The sequence below is a fragment of the Muntiacus reevesi genome, chromosome 9 (genome assembly GCF_963930625.1).
Source record: "Muntiacus reevesi chromosome 9, mMunRee1.1, whole genome shotgun sequence".
NCBI lineage: Eukaryota > Metazoa > Chordata > Mammalia > Artiodactyla > Cervidae > Muntiacus > Muntiacus reevesi.
In genome coordinates this window covers 37,935,320-37,956,659 of record NC_089257.1, presented here as the reverse complement: position 1 = coordinate 37,956,659, position 21,340 = coordinate 37,935,320, and the positions used below count along the sequence as shown (strand labels likewise).

Below are 21,340 nucleotides of genomic sequence, written 5' to 3'. Positions count from 1 at the left end.
AAGTGTAGATTTCCCTGGCAGTCCAGTGGTTAAGACTCTGCACTTCCGCTGCAAGGGGGCATGGGTTTGCTCCCTGGTTGGGGAAATAAGATCCTGCATATTGTACCAGCACAACAATAACAACAACAAAAGACTGCTAGTAAGACTCAAAAAGATCTAGTGATTAGCCAAGGGTCATAGAGGGTAGGAACTTGAACACAGTTGAACTTTAAATCCTATATTTTCCTTCTAGTTGCTTTTGCCTAAACCAAACTGAAAATAAAATACTATAGTTCATTGAATATCTACTGGATATCTACTCTGTTCTAGTTGCTGTATTTAGATACTTAGTCCTCATAACATTCTTAAAAAGGAAATGGTATTATTCCTGTTTAAAAGATAAAGAAACTGAGGCTCAAGAAATGAAGTACCAGAGCCTTGATTTGGACCTTTCTCAATGTGTCTGCAAGGCCTATGCTCCTTCCACTGCACTGTATGGTCACGAGACCTCAGTGACTAGAGCAGTTTCATTCACGGAATGATTTGTGATAGGGTCAGATAGACTCAAGAGGACATATTCCAGAGCTCAGAAACATTGAAAGCTAGGAGGTCTGGGGGAACCTTTAAGAAGTCAGGTTAACAAAACAGGAGGAGGAAGATTTTGACTGAGTTCACACAGCAAGTGTGTCTCTTTGAGTTCCCATTCCAGGACTTGTTCATGTATATTACCATCACATTCACGAACCCCTTTTCACAGGTCTCCAGGGTTGACATCCTGTTTGTGATGGATGCAGTGACTCTTGACAGTTATCCTAAAATCCAGACCCAAACAGAAGGAGCAAAGGCTAGCTTTCAGGTACCCCAAACCTTATTTACTGTGAATGGAATCATCCCCAGTTTGCAGCAGAGTTTTTTTCTTTTGAGTCGAGGAGTGCTTTCTGGGTGAGGAAGTATTGACAACCCTCATCTGGAACACTGCAGGCCCAGGGAAGCTCTGTGCTTAGACTTTTGTTTCCTGGTTTTCAGATGCCCCCTTGTGACTTCTCCTGAAAAGTACTGCTGTTTCTCAGACCTGAAAAACCAGCAGTGGCAGTGGCTATTGAGCGTATAGTGTGTGCCAGGCACAGTCCTCACCATAGCCTTGTAAAGTTTTATTTTTTTTGAACAGATCTCTTTGTGGATATATTTTAAATTTACTTTCCATTTTGAAATAATTTCAAACTAGCAGATAAGCTATAAGAATAGTTCAAAGGATTCCAGTATATCCCCACACAGATCTCTCAGTTGTTAACTTTTTATTATGTTTGCTTTATCACCCTCTCGCTCCCTCTCTCTTTATATATATATATATATATTTTTTTTTTTAACACAGGTTATATATGCTATATATATTTTTTCTGAATCACTTGTAATACACAAATGTTATGTCCTCTCAGTTTTCAGTACTTAAATATGCATTTGCTGAAATCAGGGACACTCCTGTATAACCACAGTACATCTGTCAAAACAAGGAAACCCCCATTAATCCTATACTACCATCCAGTTTGCTGACCCCATTCAAATTTTGCTGGTTTTCCCAACAGTGTCCTTTATAATCACTCTTTCCTTTGTGGTCCAGGGTCTAATCCAGGATCACACGTTGCATTTATTTGGCTTCTGTCTGGAGTACTTCCTCAGTTTTTCCTTTTATAACCCTGATATTTTTGGAACATAGGCCACTATGGGTTTGTCTGATGTTTCCTCATGATTAGATTCAGGTTGTATATTTGGGCAGGAATATTCCCAAAGTAATTCTCCATCCTAAGAGCATGGTATTGGGAGCCAGGCAGGGCTGATTTGTCTCTCTGCTGGTTGGTATTAACTTTCTTTTTTCCCTTTGGAGATATAATTCACAAACCAAAAAATGCACCCTTTTAAATTACACAATTTGGTGGTTTTTAGTATATTTACTTACAAGGTAGTGAGGCCATCACCACCAGTTCCAGAACATTCCTCACCCCAGAAAGAAACCCCATATACTACAATAGTCACTCCCTGTGCTCTATTCCTCTCTGTCTCTCTGGATGTGCCTATTCTGGATGTTTTATATAAATGGAATATATGTGACCTTTTGTGTCTGCCTTCTTTCACTTAGCATAAAATTTTCAAGGTTCATCAATGTTGTATTAATAGCATGCATCAGTACTTCATTCTTTTAACCCACTTGTGATGATTAATTTTATATGTTAACTTGACTGAGCCGTGTTGCCCAGATATTTGGTCAAACATTCTGGATGTTTCTGTGTTTTTTGGGAGCTATTAACATTTAAATCAGTGAACTTGTGAGTAAAGCAGATTACCTTCCATAATATAAGGCCTCATCCAATCAGTTGAAGACCCTAATAGAGAAAGACTGACTTCTACCAACAAGAAGGAATTCTGCCAGTGGATTGCCTGTGGATTTGAACTGCAACTCTTCCCTGGGTCTCCTACTGCACTGAAGACCTGTCCTGCAGATTTTGGACTCCTCAAGCCTCCATAATTGCATGAGCCAATTCCTTAAAATAAATCTATATGCACACAAACATATCTTATTGGCTCTTTCTCTGGAGAACCCTAATACACCATTGTATGGATATACCACAGTGTTTTAATCCATTCATCAGATGATAGACATTTGGGTTGTTTACATTTTTGTTTGTTTGTTTACATTTTTTAGCTATTTTGAATAGTTCTGCTGTGAACATATGTTTTTATTTCTATTGGGTATGTACTTAACAGTGGAACTGCTTGGTCATATGGTAATCTCTAGGTTTAATGTTTTGATAAACTGCCAACTATTTTCCAAAGTAGCTGCACCATTTTACATTCCCACCAGCATAAGGGTTCTAATTTTTCCATGTCCTTGCCAGCTCTTGTTTTTGTCCATCCTTTTTATTTTAGTCAGATAATGTTAAGTCAATTAAAATGATATCTATGTGATTTCTCCACAGCCAAGTTAATAAGTATTTGAGGGAGAACTACTTTGAGACTATATGAATATCCTAGTCCTCAACAATCTTGTATCAACTAGTTTTGGCATTCTTTAATGATTTCTGTCTGAATCAGTTATTCCTATACTAATTGCCACATGGTGATTTTCTAATTCCATTATTCTCTTTACATTTATAATCAGCATTCTACTGTAAGGAAGAACTTTCCCTTCTCCCTGAATTATTTATTCATTCACTCATTGATTTGTCTTAGATACATTGTAGATAACTCATAGATTCATATTTTATTCTATAAATTATAATCCATTGTTACTGTGACTTATTTTGATATTTAAATTGTCCCATTTGGGCCAGTGGGGGCTCCTCCAAGCTGTATCTTATGTCCTTTTAACATTTTTCCATCCTTCTTTGAGCTGTTGCACATTCTCTGTCCCGTAAGATTGTCAAGCTTCAACTTAGGATTTCTCACTTCAGGCCTGGAATCAGTCATTTGTCTAAATAACCCTGGTTTCTTTTAGTGGAGAATTGTATTCAGAAATCAAGATCTGGGCAATAATATGCTCTTTACTCCTGGGGTATTATTGCTTGTAGGCCCTGTCAGAAGATAGTACATCTGTACATCTCTCTTTCTACATCCATCATTCTACATATATTAAAAATCATGAGTTCACACTGATGTCACCGATTCTAATCCAGCTGCACCTTCTACATATATACCTCCTTTCTCCAACAATGAGAAGCTTGGCTCTCATCATTCTCAATGTATTAATTTATTTGCTCAATACCACTGTGAGTAACCAATCTTCCACCCATCCAGGTCATCTCCTTCGCTTTCACCACGGTGCTTGCACACCTCATGTTCCACTAGAGTCTCCTTCTTCATCTCCATTCAGCCAGTCCCAGATAAAGCAAAGCCTTCCCCCAACCCTCTGAGTTTAATAACTTTTTTTTTTCTGGTAATAAGAGTAACACAGGGATTCTCTGGCAGTCCAGTGGTTAGGATTTAGCGCTTTCTCTGCGAGAGCCCAGGTTTGATCCCTGGTTGTGGAACTAAGATCCCACAAGCTGCATGACCAGAAAAAAAAAGATAAAACAAATGGCCAGTACTCAAGAAAAAATGTTCAATATTAGTAGTTAAATAAAAATGCAAATTAAATCCATGAGAAAGCTCAGAAATGAAAAAAATACAAAGAGTAATTCCACATTTTCATTTTACAAGCAGACAACTATGTATATTTGTATGTATGTTTGTATGTTCATTTTACAAGCAGACAACTATAGCTAAGAAATGATTGTTTTAAGGTCATAAAACTAGTTGCTAACAGGATTTGGCTCTGACTCTGCTGCGTCAGTGCTAAGGGAGCATCTTCCATGTGATACATGTTTTTGTATAGTTTTATTTAATATTTTCACACCAACTCAGTGGTGGAGTTAATACTCCCATTTATTCAGGTAAAATTAAACTTGGGGCCACTAAGTAGACCTCCTTCAAGTCACACAGATGGCATGTGAGCTCAGCAGCATCAAGATATGGTCACTCTGACCACTCAACTCACCCAACACCTGCACTTTACTTCTTAGCTTTCTAGTTGATTTCTCTGTCCTTTGACCCAATTCCAAAACTGTGTTTTGTCACTTCCAAATACACATAAAATAGATCTTTTCCCCCAAACAACATGAAAGTTCTATAATACTTTAAGGCAGGCCCTCCTCTGTAGTAGTGTGGCTTCAGAGGACCCAGGAGAGTTCTTTCAGTTATTAGTATCTGAAATGTCATCAGGGAACCATCAGGATTTTCCATCCACAGTTAGAGAAGAGTTTTAAAATGTAACACCTCTCTTTCCCTGTATGACTGATATTAGTTCCTTTCTTAAGAACACACTTCCCTTTGAGAGGAATAGGAGGCTAAGTACCTAGAGAAATTACTCCTGAGGAAGAAGGAGGAGAAGAGGAAGGGCTATTGTGAGGTGCTGACCCAGGGTCAGACCCATGGAGCAGTAGCAGTCGTCCAGATACAAACCATGAATCTATGTAATATCTGTGTTTAACACAGTAGTCATACAGACTTGTGGGAAAACAACAGACTGTTGAATGAATGGTTCTGGAACAATGGGATATCGAAAAGAAAAAACCTACATGGAACCATATACAGAAAAATAAGTTCTAAGTGGATTAAAGATTTAAAAGTCAAGCAGACTTTTGGAAGAATATACAGGTGAAGATCTTCAATTAGCAATAATCGCGCCTCGGATAAACCTCATTGGCTACGATACTGCCACTGCGCAAAGCTACAGGTGAAGATCTTTATGACCTTGTATAGGGAATATTTCTTAAACTAGACACAAAAGTATAACTCAAAAGAAACAGATTGATAAATTTGACCCCATTAAAAAAAAAATGGTAAAAAGACAAGCTCTAAGGTGGACGGGGTTTGTGTTTTATATTATCAACAAAGAAACAAAACACAAAGAGTCACAAATCACTGCCAGAAAGACAATGGACATGTAAATAGGCATTTCACAACGAAGGAAAAAATTGGCAATAAAAATCAAAAGACCTCCACCAAGAAATGCAAGTTAAAATCCACAGTGAGATGCTATTTCACACCTATATCAGCAAACATTTAAAACTTTGACACCAAGAATTGTGAGAATGTGGAGCAAAAAGGAACAAACATATACCACTACATTGCCATTGTAAATTAAAATCTCCACATCAGAAAACTGACATTATCTTGCAGAACTGACACACATGCCCAAATATTCAGGATCATGAGTGAATGCTAAGCAGCCACTATGAAGATGTCACACACATGCACCAACACACCATTTGCATAGATTATACCATTTCTAGAAAGTTTTAAAATATGAAAAGGTAAATATGTTTGGGATACATGCAGTGGTATGTGGAGATGGCTTGTGCCAACCTGGGAGGAATTGGTCAGTGCTATAATTCAGGGCTGTTTTTTTTTTTTTTTTTTTCCTTTCTGGTAAGCCTGTTAAACATTTACCAGTACACCACCAGATACATGGCATAGTATTGAATTGGCCAAAGAGTTCATTCTAGTTTTTCTCTTCAATGATTTGGAAAAACCTGAACAGACTTTTTGCCCAACTCAATTACAAAATAATAGACCAAGAGAATGATAAGTAGGGAGGGGAACACAGGGGCCACTGTCCTTCAATAACAAATGCTCTAATGCTACTCCTGTGCATGTAGACTATTTCATAAGAAAAAAATACCTGGGTTGAAGCCAGGGTTCGTGGTGGGTGTGGTGGGGAAGGTCTGAGCAGCGGTGGCAGCACAGGTGAGTGTGAGAGGGAATGGTTAGCTGGGCAATCGCTGGTGCCACAGGTGGGTGTGAGAGGTAACAGCAGGTACGAGGGGGCAGATCACAGAGTGCCTGTGTGCCAGGATGAACAGCTTGGATTAACTGGCAGTCAGTGGAGTGAGGTCTTGGCAGAGTATAAATAAGGTGGCAGGACAGCAAGGAAGTCGTGGTGGCCTTGCTGAGAGAAGAAAGCCAAAGCAAGGCCATGGCTGGGAGAAGGGCAAGCAGAGGAGGAGCTTGAGAGATGTCTAGGAGGTAAAATGGTCTGAGCTTGGTGGCTGGGTGTGGGTGACTGAGAGGAAAACGGCACTGCTGCCCTCAAGGAGGTGCAGTGGAACTCCCCGCTCTTTAACAGTGGGTTATGAAATGACTTCCTTCCAAAGAGTACAAGCCAGAAATGGATAAACCCGAGAAGCACTGCCTCAGCAGGTGATCAAGGAAGGTCAACGTCTTCAGCAATAAGTCGTGATGGTACACACCTTTGACCTGATGTGATGAGGATAGCACTTTACCTGTGTGATCTTCCTTCCAAAAGCACCCCAACCCCAGTCTAAATCATAAGAAAATCATCAAACAAATCCCAATTGAGAGACATTCTGCAAAATACCTGACCAATACTCTCAAACTGTCAAAGTTTTCAAAAACATGGAAATTTTGAGAAATAGCTATAAACAAGAGGAGCCTAAGGAAACATGACAGGTAATTGTAATGTTATTTCCTGGATCAGATTCTGGAACAGGAGATTAAAAAAAACACTAGAGTTTTTTTTCACTAGGGTGAAAACTAGGAAATCTGAATAAAGTATGGAGTTATGTTATAGATTATGTATGTGCTCAGTTGCTGAGTTATGTCTGACTTTTTGCAACCCCATGGACTGTAACCTACCAGGCTTCTCTGCCCATGTAAAATTTCCAGGCAAGAATACTGGAGTGGGATGCCATTTCCTACTCCAGAGGATCTTGCTAACCCAGGAATCGAACCTGCCTCTCTTGTTTGTCTTCTATGTTTGTGGATGCATTCTTTACCACTGGCACCACCTGGGAAGCCCCCATAGATTATGGATGGATGTGGGTTATTATTTCTGACAAACGTACCGCACTTGTGTAATGTGTTTATGATAAGGGAAACCTGGTGTGGGGCATATGAGAATGCTATCTTCACACCTTTTCTGAAAATCTGAAAACATTCTAAAATATTTATTTTTTAAAAATAGCCAAATCTGTTTGTTCTGAAAACTTTTAATTAAAACCAATTTCTACTCTCCCTAGAAACTCTGGTTTCTTATCAGGCTCACAGAATCAGTGCTAGTTCTCTCAACCCCCCCTCTGCAGGCATAGGTGAGAAGGGGGTTTGCTTAGGAAGGAAGGACTACAGCTCCCAGAGTGCCCCTGTGCGGTTGTCAGGAGCAACCAAGGAATGCAGACTAACAGACCTGCAGCTGGAGTCAGGACTATCCACCGACTGACAACTAGCCAGCCATGGGCCAGGATTATTACGCTGTGCTCCAGATCACTCGCAATTCAGAAGATGCTCAGATCAAGAATGCGTAAGTTGGGGCAGGAGCACAGCTTTTGGGTTGTGCTGGGACAGGCCCCACCCTCATCTCTTCCAAACTGAACTCTGCTGCACAGTTTAGGGCAGGCAAGGTAAACTATGTTCCTTCTCTTACTTCTTGCACACCCACATCCTGGCTTTGGGTTGGGTCAGGGTTCCCAGTTCATCATCCCTTACCCTCTATGCCGTGTCTGCTCTCCTGGGTACCGTGGTCTTCCTAGCAATAAAATGAGAACAAAGGAGACTTAACCCTTAATATTGTAGAGACCCACATGATTGCGAACAGGAGAGTGACCTGGCCAGATACATGTATGATAAATTTTATTCCTCTATCACATGGGCTTTTGGTGTTGAATAAATCCCATCTCTGAATAGTTCCATCAAGTCTCGGGGACTTTGTGGTATTTCTGAGAAATCTGGGGCAGGAATCAGAACATTTGTCTGAAAAAATGTTTTTTGGTGATTATTATGTGGGTTCAGTGTGGTCTCAGCAGCTGGAGATACAATTGTGAATCAGACGTGCAGCTTAATTTTGTTGATGAATACAGATGTTGAATAAGTCACAGTAAACTTGATGAATGTTACAAAAAGGGACATAGAGGGCATGTGGAAGCTATACTGATAGGAGAGAGACCCCTTCAGTGGCTGTCACAATAATCAAGGCAAAAAGATGAGGCTTGAAGCAGGGCAGTGAGCTGGAGAGAGAAGAGAGAATAGACTTAGTTATTAATTGGATCATTGTAGGGTAAAGAAAAAGGGAGGAATCTAGGACAATTTAATGGACTAGTGACAATAGCTACACTCCATTGAATTGTGCAGATACGGTTCTGAGAACCTACTATCATTTCATTTAATCCTCACAACAGCCTGAGTGGTAGGTACCATTATCATCCCAGAACAATGTGCCTAGTAACTGGCAGAGCCTGTATTCAGACACCTTGCCTACTATTGTTGCCTGCCATGGATCACATCCAGTAGGGGATCTCAGTGAGCTAACTGGAGAGAGTCTACAGCGTGGTTGAGAAACAAGACACAAACTCATGAATCAATTAGAGAACAATTCAGGACAGTCTGTGGTGTCACCCACTGTTTATAACATTTGGTTGGTCAGTGAGACGTGTCTAGGGAAATGTCACAAGGAGAAAAAGCAGTTGGAAAGCAGAAAGATAAGCCCAACTGGAAAATTCTGAAAGAGATGGGAATACCAGACCACTTGACCTGCCTCTTGAGAAACCTGTATGCAGGTCAGAAAGCAACAGCTAGGACTGGACATGGAACAACAGACTGGTTCCAAATAGGAAAAGGCTGTATATTGTCACCCTGCTTGTTTAACTTATATGCAGTGTACATCATGAGAAACACTGGACTGGAGGAAGCACAAGCTGGAATCAAGATTGCTGGGAGAAATTATTAATAACCTCAGAAATGCAGATGACACCACCCTTATGGCAGAAAGTGAAGAGGAACTAAAGAGTCTCTTGATGAAAGTGAAAGAGGAGAGTGAAAATTTGGCTTAAAGTTCAACATTCAGAAAACTAATATCATGGCATCCAGTCCCATCACTTCATGGGAAATAGATGGGGAACCAGTGGAAACAGTGGTTGACTTTATTTGGGGGGGGCTCCAAAATCACTGCAGATGGTGATTTCAGCCATGAAATTAAAAGACGCTTACTCCTTGGAAGGAAAGTTATGAGCAACCTAGATAGCATATTAAAAAGCAGAGACATTACTTTGTCAACAAAGGTCCGTCTAGTCAAGGCTATGGTTTTTCCAGTAGTTATGTATGAATGTGAGAGTTGGACTATAAAGAAAGCTGAGTGCAGAAGAATTGATGCTTTTGAACTGTGGTGTTGGAGAAGACTCTTGAGAGTCCCTTGGACTGCAAGGAGATCCAGCCAGTCCATCCTAAAGGAGACCAGTTCTGGGTGTTCATTGGAAGGACTGATGTTGAAGCTGAAACTCCAATACTTTGGCCACCTCATGCGATGAGTTGACTCATTGGAAAAGACCCTGATGCTGGGAAGGATTGGGGGCAGGAGGACAAGGGGAGACAGAGGATGAGATGACTGGATGGCATCACCGACTCAATGGACATGAGTTTGAGTAAACTCCAGGAGTTGGTGGAGTTGGTGATGGATGGGGAGGCCTGGCATGCCGTGATTCACGGGGTCGCAAACAGTCGGACACGACTGAGCGACTGAACTGAACTGAACTGAAGCATTAGAAGCATTGTTTCCATTGTTTCCAACCTAGGCAGCATATTAAAAAGCAGAGACATTACTTTGCCAACAAAGGTCTGTCTAGTCAAAGCTATGGTTTTTCCAGTAGTCATGTATGGATGTAAGAGCTGGCCTATAAAGAAAGCTGAGTGCTGAAGAATTGATGCTTTTCAACTGTGGTGTTGGAGAAGACTCTTGAGAGTCCCTTGTACTGCAAGGAGATCCAACCAGTCCATCCTAACGGAAATCAGTCCTGAATATTCATTGGAAGGACTGATGCTGAAGTTGAAACTCCAATACTTTGGTCACCTGATAATGAAGAACTGACTCATTGGAAAAGACCCTGATGCTGGGAAAGATTGAAGGCGGGAGAAGGGGACGACAGAGGATGAGATGGTTTGATGGCGTCACCGACTCAATGGACATGAGTAAACTCCGGGAGTTGGTGATGGACAGGGAAACCTGGCGTGCTGCTGTCCATGGGATCGCAAAGAGTCGGACATGACTGAACGACTGAATTGAACTGACTGAAGCATTAGAAAGAGCCAGGTCTGAACCTAGGTTCTCTTACCTGCTAGCTGTAGGACCTCGGCAAATTACTTAACCTTTCTGAACCTCAGTCTTCCCATCTCTCAAAAAAAAAAGTTGTTGTGGTACTGAAATAGAATTATATGAGATAATGAGATGAAAATGCAGAGCAGTCATTTGCATCTGAAACCATGTCTTATAAAGAGTGATTTAAAAAGCATTTATGTTCTAAACAACAGTTTTTAACCCTTCTTCCCTGAAATAGCTCTTAAAGAATGAATCACATGTTTGAGACACTCCCTTATGGGAGTACCTAGATTTTGACACACACACACACCCAAAAGACTAAACATATAATGAAGAAAAGTACCGAAGTGATTCATAATCTCCCAGCTATTAACTTCTTATTCATTTTAGGCTGCCACTTCTAGGCTGTGACTTCACCCCTTTCTCTCCCACTCAGGAAAGCAGGTGCCACAAGAATCATCTTAAAATCCCTCAAGTTTATATGAAAAACTGAAGTCTTCTCAAACCTCATTACTTTTACTCACTGTTAGAGTTTTATTGCAGTTCTGACACTTAACTACAACCTTTGTAAGTGGGAAGGGCTGGTTTAGGACTTTCTGGGAGGTTGTGACAATTGCCTTCAAGTCTTTCAAGGTAGAGCAGATTCTATCTGTAAGGCCCCAGGGCAGAACTATGACCCTTGTGGATGGAGACAAAGTTGCAGAAGAGCAGACCCAGCTCAGGAAGAGAAAAGTGTTACTTAAGAGTCAGAGTGGTCCCACAGCAAAATGGTGAGTTCATGTCATTCATTTACTCATTGCACTTGGTGAGAGGCGCTGAGGACACAGAACTGGACACAGCAGCTGGAGGGACTCACTCACAGGCTGGTGGGAGAGACAGACCTGTCAAACAGCTGGAGACTGTGTGCTAAATACCAGCATCAAAGGCACTGGCGCTGCTGGAAAGGAAATCTAATCTAGAATGGAGGCTGCAGTCAGGGAAGGCATCCTTGAGGAGGGGACCCCTGAATTGAATGTTGAAAGATGAATAAATATTTGCCAGGAGGAGGTGAAGGGGGCTGGAGAGGGCTGATCATTCCAGGTAAAAGTAGGAGAGTGTTGAAGGCATGAGCAGTGCAATGTGCAGAGTATGGAGCCTGGAGAGAAGAACCGGAGAGGTTGTGGCAGCAGGGAAGGAGAGTGAGTGAGAAGGGCAGAGCGAGAAGGAGTCAAATCTTACAGACATTTGGGTTTTATACTGAATTCAAAGGGCGGGGATTTCCTTGGTGGCCTAGTGATTAGGATTCAGCGCTTTCACTGCCATGAAGTGAAGTGAAGTGAAGTCGCTCAGTCGTGTCCGACTCTTTGCGACCCCGTGGGCTGTAGCCTACCAGGCTGCTCTGTCCATGGGATTCTCCAGGCAAGAATACTGGAGTGGGTTGCCATTTCCTTCTCCAGGGGATCTTCCCAACCCAGGGATCGAACCTGGGTCTCCCACATGCAGGCAGATGCTTTACCCTCTGAGCCACCAGGGAAGCCCTGGATTTAATCCCTGGTCTGTGCAGTATGACCAAAAAAAAATTTTTTTTAAGTTTTTATGGGACTTCCCTAGTGGTCCAGTGGCTAAGACTCCACACTCCTAATGCAGGGGACCCAGGTTTGATCCCTGGTCAGGGAACTAGTTCCTACAGGCTGCAGCTGAGAGTTTGAAAGCATCATTTAAAAGATCTCAAATGCGAAAATGAAGATTAAAGATTTCTCCTGCCAGTACAGCCAGATAAATGTTAAACAATTTTTTTTTGTTGTTTTAAAAAGAGAGAAACTCTGGAGCTGCATGAAATTTGAATCCTGACTCCTTGAAGAAAAAAAAAAAAGACAAAGGAGGAACCAGTGAAGGGTTTAGGCAGGAGAGTGACTTGGTCAAGGAGCATTTTAAAAGGGCAAGTTAAAAAAAAAGAAATCAAACTGGTGGCAGCACACAGAATAAATTGGAGTGGGGGGGGAAACTGGAAATAGGAAGAAATGGTTCTGCAATAGTTGTGGAAATGAAGAGGCAAGAAGAAAACATTATCTAGAACGAAAAGCCAGTGTGAGTTTTCATTGGAACAGGGGTGTAAGGGACAAAGGAAAACTTGGAGCCAAAGATACTCAGCTTTTCCACTTCAGATTCTGTACAAATGGCAGGCCGCCGTCAGCAGAGCCAGCTCTGAGCCTTGGACTGTACCTCAAGGTATTAATCCTTCTTCTCTAGGTACCGGAAACTTGCCCTTAAGAACCACCCGCTGAGGTCCATTGAGCCAGGTGCAGTGGAGACATTCAGGCAAATAGCAGAGGCCTACGATGTGCTGAGCGACCGTGAGTGACTGGGGCTGAGCGTGAGGGCGGCTCCTCTGTCCCCCGTCTCCTTTAATGTCATTCCTCACTCAGAAGAGTATCAGGCTTTCTGAGGGGGCCCAACGGAGAGCAAGTGTTCCTCTTCCCGGCCCAGAATCTAAGCAAAGTAGACACAAGCTACGGTGGAGGACATGGTGTAGAGAGCCCCCAGATTAGGCTGACCTGCTTCCCAAGTCTCAGCCGTGCAGGACCTAGGGCAGGGGCTCCCCAACACCCCCCAGGCCTCACCTGTCCCCTGCAGGGATGCAAAGTGACATGCTTGCTGCCCAGGGAAGAAGGCTAAGGCTGAGGCAGACACACCCAGTTATTCCCAGATTACCAAGAAGCCAAATCTCTCTCTCCCTGAGGACAGCATAAGTACCAAGGGACAGAGAGAGGTCTGTGATTAGGAAATCTCTCTGCTGTGGCAACCTGAAGCCTGGGGAAAGAGATCCTTGCCTCTGTGGGGTGCACGTGGGTTCCCTAAATACTGTCCTGGAAGCTGTATGGATACTGTGCAGAAGAGTGGCCAGAAAATCACTAAAGTTTCCCACGCCCTAAATTTTCAGGACTTTGGACTCTTAAGATTTCCAAGCTCTAGAATTTGGCAGCTCTTGAATTCTTCTATCCTATAGTCTCAAGGCACTAGGATTGTATTTACCTACATAAGACAGTAGCTGTAATGACTGAGTTAAACCAAACCCCAGGATAATAGCCCGACCCTCAGTCTCTTGGTTTCTTCTCCAATCCCCAACCCTCCCCAGGAAGTTTCAGTTTTTCTCATCTCTCCTCTGGGCTATGGGGCCATACGTAGGTCCACCCAGGGTGAAATTAAATCCCTAACTTCTAGTGTCTCCCTCCAAAGACTTCCAGACAGCAAGCACTTTAGAAATAAGGCTGTTTTCAGCCTGCTTCTTCCTCTCTGCCCCATATCCTCTGGCTTCCCAGCCCTCCAGTTCTCTTTGCCCCCATGCTGGCCCCTTCTCAAGGTGACGCGTATCCACAGCTGTGAAAAGAGGCATCTATGACAAGTTTGGAGAGGAGGGTCTGAAGGGCGGAATTCCTCTGGAGTTTGGATCGCAGACCCCATGGACAACTGGTTACGTCTTCCATGGCAACCCAGAAAAGGTTTTCCACGAGTTCTTTGGAGGAGATAACCCCTTTAACGGTAAGAGGCCCTGCCTGCCCCTCTGCCTTACTAGGGAAGGATGTAGCTGTAGAAGATGCTTTTCTGTGAGTAGTTAAATTGTTCACTTTAAGAAATATACATACAGTGTGTGCTTATCCATGCTCAGTCGCTAAGCCGTGTCTGACTGCGACCCTGTGGACTGTAGCCCACCAGGCTTCTATGTCCATGGGATTTCCCAGGCAACAACACTGGAGTGGGTTGCCATTTCCTTCTCCAGGGGATCTTTCCGACCCAGGGATCAAACCCACATCTCCTGTTGTCTCCTGCATTGGCAGATGGATTCCTTATCACTGAGCCACCTGCAAAGCCCCATTTATATAGTACATGGTATTTTTAAAAAACCCTATTTATTGAAAAAGAAATAAATTTCAGCCCTCCATTCCTTCCCCAGAAGTAGTCACTCATTGTTACAATTTATGTATCCTTCTAGAAATATTCTGTGCATTTATGAGCTTATATTTATTTTCACATAGCCTTTCATTTTGTTAAGGAAATGGGACCACACTGTTTACACTGATTTTTTTCACTTATATCTTAGAGATTATCTTATTATACACTATATTACATACAGATTGACCTCATTTATTTTAATAGCTGCATAAGATTCTATTGTACAGCATAGAGTTAGGCAGGGGTAGAAGAAGTTGAGGAAAGGAGTTTGGGGACATCTTGGTACCTCTCTAACTGGTTAGTGATTAACCCTGCCTCTCCCCTGTCTCAGCTGCTGACTTTATAGGAACTTGAGTCTGAGATCTGTAGTGGTCTTGAGCTGGGCTGAACAGTGAGGAGAAATAAAGTCTGGGGGAGGGTAGGGAGGACTGCATGCTGTGACCCATCTTCCACAAAAGCTAACACGTCATTTCTGGCACTACCAACCACTGCCGCCAGAGGACACTCCTCTCTCTCCTGAGGCAGCCAGAGTTGAGGAGCACTTGCCCGAAGTTGGGGGAGGGGAGGGGTGGGACGGGAGGTAGGGAAGTGTGGGTGAAGGGAGTCTAAAGTGGAGGATGAAGCAGTGGAGAGCCTCAAGAGATAGTTATCCTTGGATCTGCAATTGAGGATTTACTTAGTCCAAGCTTGTACTGCTCACTTCAGGACAGGCCAATAAACTGACAGATGGGTTGTTGGGGCAAGGAATAGCAACTTTATTTGCAAAGTCAGCAGACCAAGAAGTTGGTGGGACCCATTGTCCCAAAGAACCATCTTGCCTGAGTTAGAATTCAGCCTTCCTTTATACTAAAAGGGGAGGAGTAAAGTCAAGCATGACTGTGCCAAAGGCTTTGACGGTGTGGATCAAACAAACTGTGGAAAATTCTGAAAGAGATGGGAATACCAGACCACCTGACCTGCCTCTTGCGAAACCTGTATGCAGGTCAGGAAGCAACAGTTAAAACTGGACATAGAAAAACAGACTGGTTCCAAATAGGAAAAGGAGGACATCAAGGCTGTATATTGTCACCCTGCTTATTTAACTTGTATGCAGAGTACATCATGAGAAGTGCTGGGCTGGAAGAAGCACAAGCTGGAATCAAGATTGCCAGGAGAAATATCAATAACTTCAGATATGCAGATGACACCACCCTTACGGCAGAAAGTGAAGAACTAAAGAGCCTCTTGATGAAAGTGAAAGAGGAGAGTGAAAAGTTGACTTAAAGCTCAACATTCAGAAAACTAAGATTATGGTATCCAGTCCCATCACTTCATGGAAGATAGATGGGGAAACAGTGGAAACAGTGGCTGACTTTATTTTGGGGGGCTCCAAAATCACTGTAGATGGTGACTACAGCCATGAAATTAAAAGACGCTTACTCCTTGGAAGGAAAGTTACGACCAACTTAGCATATTAAAAAGCAGAGACATTACTTTGTCAACAAAGGTCCGTCTAGTCAAGGCTATGGTTTTTCCAGTAGTCATGTATGGATGTGAGAGTTGGACGATAAAGAAAGCTGAGCGCAGAAGAATTGATGCTTTTGAACTGTGGTATTGGAGAAGACTCTTGAGAGTCCCTTGGACTGCAAGGAGATCCAGCCAGTCCATCCTAAAGGAGACCAGTCCTGGGTGTTCATTGGAAGGACTGATGTTGAAGCTGAAACTCCAATACATTGTCCACCTGATGCGAACAGCTGACTCATTAGAAAAGACCCTGACGCTGGGAAAGATAGAGGGCAGGAGGAAAAGGGGACGAGAGAGGATGATATGGTTGGATGGCATCACTGACTCAATGGACATGGGTTTGGGTGGACTCCAAGAGTTGGTGATGGGACAGGGAGGCCTGGCATGATGCAGTTCATGGGGTTGCAAAGAGTCAGACATGACTGAGCGACTGAAATGAACTGAACTGAAAGTCAAACATCTCCTAGTTTTCGTCAGCCTTAGGAAAGGATGTGTTCATTTCTTCCTCCCTGCAGTCATTCATAGGTGAGCCTGGTCAGCAGTCCCTGTGAGCGGAGCAAAGGCATTTTAGCTTAATGTTCATCACCTGGGAGACAGGGTTCCCAGTAGTTTAGTTGCTAAGTTGTGTCCGACTCTTTGCAGCCCCATGGACTGTAGCCCACCAGGCTCCTCTGTCCGTGGGATTTCCCAGGCAAGAATACTGGCGTGGGTAGCCATTTCCTTTTCCCAGAGATGGGCCTTTATGTATAATTTAAGTTTATAGGCAATATCCCTTTAGTGATTACCTTGTAATAGAATACAAAGATGCTTCCCTATTACAAGGGCAGCACATTGGCCTGGCCAAACAGGCCTCGAGTCTGTGAGGTGGGAATGGGAGGCTAGGTATTACACTATTGGGGACTGAAGAGGTGAGGGATAGTCTGTGAATCTGAGCTTCTGGACACAATTTCTCTTACGCCTCACCTGTCCCCACCTCCTGCAGAGTTTTTTGATGCAGAAGGAAATGAGGTAGACATGAAATTTGGGGGACTCCGGGGCCGAGGGGTCAAGAAACAGGACCCTCCAATCGAACGAGACCTCTACCTGTCCCTGGAGGACCTATATTTTGGTTGCACCAAGAAAATTAAGATCTCCCGAAGGGTGAGTACTTGGGAGCCATCTTCTATCCCCTCCAACCCTACTTGTCACTCCCTCCCTGATCCTCAGTGGAGACCTCAGCTATGGTCTCACAGAAGCATGGAATCTTAGATTTGGAGCCCCAGGATGGTCAAATTCTAAAATCTGAAGTTTGGAAGGGACAATTGAGGGCTTCAGCCGAGTTCTTTCCTCCTGTAGGAATCCCCTGTGTGCTTTCCTAACTGGGACCAACTCTTTCCCTTCTCAGCTCAGCCCCATCCCTGAGGGAAGTGGGAAGACTCTGGACGGTAGGAGTCTCCTGTGAATTCTGCCCTCTGGGTGTTTCCTGACGGTCCCCTCCAGGTTTCATCTGGGTGTTCGCCTCAGGAGTAAGAAGGAGCCGTGTGGGCATGGAGGCTGGGCCAAGGCACATTTCCCAAGCGGACTGGTTGAAGAAGACCCTCAGTGCCTCCGGTCCCAGACCCCACCCTGGCCCTGTCCCTTGGTCCAGCCCTGTGCTAGGCACCCAAGACCCCTCACACCTCTGCCCAGCAGAGGAGATGCCAGCTGCAGCCATGCTTTCCATGGAGGGAGGGCACCCATCTGGGCATGTGACTGGGAAATAGATGGATGACGGAGGGATGCTTTGGGAGAGGCCAAGATATGTTGCCCTCCGTTGTTTTTCTCTTTTGGGATTAAGAGATCTGCCCGAGGCTCCAGGTCAGAGCCTCTGGGGTGGGAGAGCGAGTGCATGTTCATCGTGTGTCTGTTAGTCGCTAAGACCATGTAATTTCTAGGGCTGGAGTTGTGACCTTGATCAACTCATGGGGACTGCTTGGCACCTCAGGCCCCAACCCCATGACATGTCCTGCCATCCTGGAATCATAAGTTCTTGATTCCAGTGGAATAGGATGAGAGTGGGGATGGCTCAGACAGGTTCTCCCCATTGCTGGAGGACTGAACTGCACACAGATCCCGTGGAGCATCATTCACACGTGTAAAAGCCAGCTGGGAAATCCTGAGCCTACCTCCTTCCCCATCATCTCACTACAGGTGCTGAACGAGGATGGGTACTCCTCTACCATCAAAGACAAGATCCTCACTATCGACGTAAAGCCTGGTTGGAGGCAGGGCACACGTATCACCTTCGAGAAGGAAGGGGACCAGGTGAGGGTTGGGAAAGCTGTCTAAGGTCATTTACCTGGGTTCGTGTGATGGGAATACTGAGGAGGAAGGTGGCCCCTGGGAGCCCTGGTCTGGAAGGGAGACCAGTCTGCAGGGGAGATGAGCTGATCCCTAATGCCCCTTCTGAGGGGCAGAGCCTCCCACAGTGCCTCGGTGAGTGGGTCACCCAGGATGTCTCCTCATTTTGCAGAGTGAGAAACAGGCCCAGAGAGAGAAGGGATTTGCCCAGGGCAAGAGCACCAGAGCTGAAAGGAGATCCTAGTCCTAACATCAGTGCTCTGATTTTCTTTTCAAAAAATTATTTACTTATTTGGCTGTGCTGGGTCTTAGTTGCAGCATGTGGGATCTAGTTCCCTGACCAAGAATCAAAGCCAGGACTCTGCATTGGGAATGTGGAATCTTGGACACTGGACCATAGGGAAGTACCCTTCCTGATTTTCTTGTGTGTTTCTCTGGTAAAGCCCAATTGTAGGAGCTACTCAGAAGCCATTTGTTTATAATAATTTTAAATTAAATACTTACTTAAATAAAAATATAAAATTATTGTCCAAAGCATGCTGATTCCTCAAGTTCTGAAAAGAAAAGGAATGATGGTATCTTTGGAGCCAGAGAAATGAATTCCTCTTTCCATATCTCTTGCCTCTTTCTCACTTATGAAACACCTACTTCTGAAAACCCATTTCAAGACCTACCTCTAGGACTTCCTTAGTGGTCTAGTGGCTAGTACTCCACATTCCCAGTGCAGGGGGCCCAGGTTCCATCCCTGGTCAGGGAACTAGATTCAACATGTCACAGAACCAAGACCCAGCATAGCCAAATAAATAAAATTAAATTAAAAAAAAAACAAAACCCACCCAGTAAAGCTCCCCTCTCCAGGCAGCCTTCCCTGATCTCTCTCTGAGCTCCCACCTCTGGGTTCCCTTTCTCTCAGTCTTGAGGATTCACTGTGTCCCTGTTTCACCCAGACTGGAAGCCCTGCTGGGTAGGGGCCAGTCTGATTCCTCTATTCCGAGTGCCCACAGGAGTTCCAACAGAGTTCTGGGACTTAATGAAGCTTGGCAGGACAGTCTTGCAGGCAGTACTCTGACCCCAACCCAGTATTCTGCCCTCCAGCTGGGTTGCATCTACTTGGGTTGCAGAGTAATGGCAAGGTGAGGGTGATGGGTGGGGAGTGGGTATGTGTAGCCATTGGAGTAGGTTTCTTTCTAAGGCCAAAATGGAAAGGCGCTTCCAGAAAAAACTGGCCTAATCTCCTTGTTGTTCAGATGAAGATTTGGAGACAATATAGACAGGAACTTGGCCAAGGTCACATAGCCAATTAGTCCTTGTCACCCCTTGGCCTCCCCTGCCCAGGGTCCCAACATCATCCCAGCCGACATCATCTTCATTGTAAAAGAGAAGCTACACCCTCGCTTCCGCAGGGAGAATGACAACCTCTTTTTTGTGAACTCCATCCCCTTGGGCAAGGTGAGTGGGCAAAGTGGAGGAGCAAAGGGTGGGCAGATCACCTGGGCTCCACCAACCCCTTTACCTCCCTCTATCATAACATACACCATCGTCACTCTTTTCTCCCAGACTGTGAACTGCTGAGAGCAGGTAATTGCTCAGCTCACTCACCTGTTAGTCCTTGAACATCCTTTTGTCTCTTTGAGGTCCAGCTTAGAGCCTGGTGTCGGATAGTCTCATAAAGTACCTTCTAAGCAGAATGGACATAGGGACCTTCCCCACTCCCACTTTTGGCCTTCATGTCCCCTAGGCTCTGACCTGCTGCACCGTGGAGGTGAAGACCCTAGATGACCGTCTGCTCAACATCCCCATCAATGACATCATCCAGTGAGTCCATTTACTTGGGCCCCAATAGATGGGAGAAGGGCTTCCTGGTCCTTAGTGGCACCCAGCACAAGGGAGTGAGAGGGATTGAAATCCAGCCCCCACTTTGGCCAAGCTGTGGGCTGCATTCATTTGACAAATGGAGTGCCTCATTGTGGAGGCTAGAGGCCCCCAGTGTTAGGAAATCCCTGTTGTCTTCATCCTCTAGAATTTCCAGAGCTCTGAGTTGCATCCCCCAAGCCCTTTCCCCAGCAAGGTCCTCTGGTGGGAAGCTTGGCAACCAAGCACTCCCCACTCCAACCCAGGGTCTGCTCAACTTTCCTTCCCTCCTTGTCCTGTTTTCCATCTAAATGAGATTCCCGGAATCCTCCATCAGAGACTCAGTGTAAATGGATTTCCAGGGAGCAAGCTGTCTGGAACAAGCCAGTCTCCTCTCCCCTGCCACTGGTTCTAGAAGCTGGTGACTGCTGCATGCCTGAGGTTATGTGAGCAGGGGCAGATGTCTGGCTCTGGTGCCCTCTGAGTTCCCTTCTTTCATCCTCCCCTGTGTCAGCCCCAAGTACTTCAAGAAGGTGCCAGGGGAGGGGATGCCGCTGCCAGAAGACCCCACCAAGAAGGGGGACCTCTTCATTTACTTCGACATCCAGTTCCCCACCCGCCTCACACCCCAGAAGAAGCAGATGCTGCGCCAGGCGTTGCTGATGTAACTCGTAACTCGGATGGGCTGGGGCCTGAGCAGGGGTAGGGGAAGGTGAGTGGGACCTGACCCCACCTCTACCCAGCCTCAGGGTGTGCAGGGGAGCCCGCCCACTGCACAGACAGGACATGAGGACTGGATGGCATGGGATTTTTGAACTGACACAATAAAGTTTTATTTCCTATCCTCCAGCTACACCCAGGAGAGTTATGTGTTAGATGGAGAAGAGCTTCATACAGCCCTTCTCGTGGAGCAGAGGCAAAGGGCAGGGCCCAAAAAATTGAGCTGGGACCCCATCCTGGCTATGTGAGCCTGGCCAGGTCTCTGAGGGTTCAGAGCCTCTGTGCTCCCACCTTGATAGTGGGGTGCAGTGCTGCATCATCTCTGAGGGTCCCCAGATCTATTTCTCATGACACATGCTCTCTGGAAGGGCAGTCTCTAGTGTGTTACAGTCACAGTGTACTCAG

General features: G+C 44.7%; 1 protein-coding gene and 1 pseudogene across 1 annotated transcript; one reads left to right on the top strand and one right to left on the bottom strand.

Moving 5' to 3' along the window:
- Positions 1–5,112: 5,112 nt before the first annotated feature.
- On the bottom strand, positions 5,113–5,241 carry LOC136176169 (U4 spliceosomal RNA; annotated as a pseudogene).
- A 2,478-nt stretch (positions 5,242–7,719) lies between these two features.
- Positions 7,720–21,183, top strand: DNAJB13 (DnaJ heat shock protein family (Hsp40) member B13). The gene is made up of 9 exons (XM_065945984.1): positions 7,720–7,828; positions 12,842–12,945; positions 13,970–14,131; positions 17,028–17,185; positions 18,215–18,328; positions 19,700–19,813; positions 20,103–20,179; positions 20,730–20,879; positions 21,066–21,183. The coding sequence occupies exons 1-9, from the start codon at positions 7,761–7,763 to the stop codon at positions 21,181–21,183; spliced, it is 1,065 nt and encodes a 354-aa protein (XP_065802056.1). The 5' UTR covers positions 7,720–7,760.
- The last annotated feature ends 157 nt before the right edge of the window (positions 21,184–21,340 follow it).

Coding starts and splice junctions, on each gene's coding strand:
- DNAJB13 (XM_065945984.1), top strand. CDS start 7,761: ATGGGCCAGGATTATTACGCTGTGCTCCAGATCACTCGCAATTCAGAA. Junction 18,329..19,699: donor TCGAGAAGGAAGGGGACCAG/GTGAGGGTTGGG, acceptor TCCCCTGCCCAG/GGTCCCAACATCATCCCAGC. Junction 19,814..20,102: donor ACTCCATCCCCTTGGGCAAG/GTGAGTGGGCAA, acceptor CATGTCCCCTAG/GCTCTGACCTGCTGCACCGT.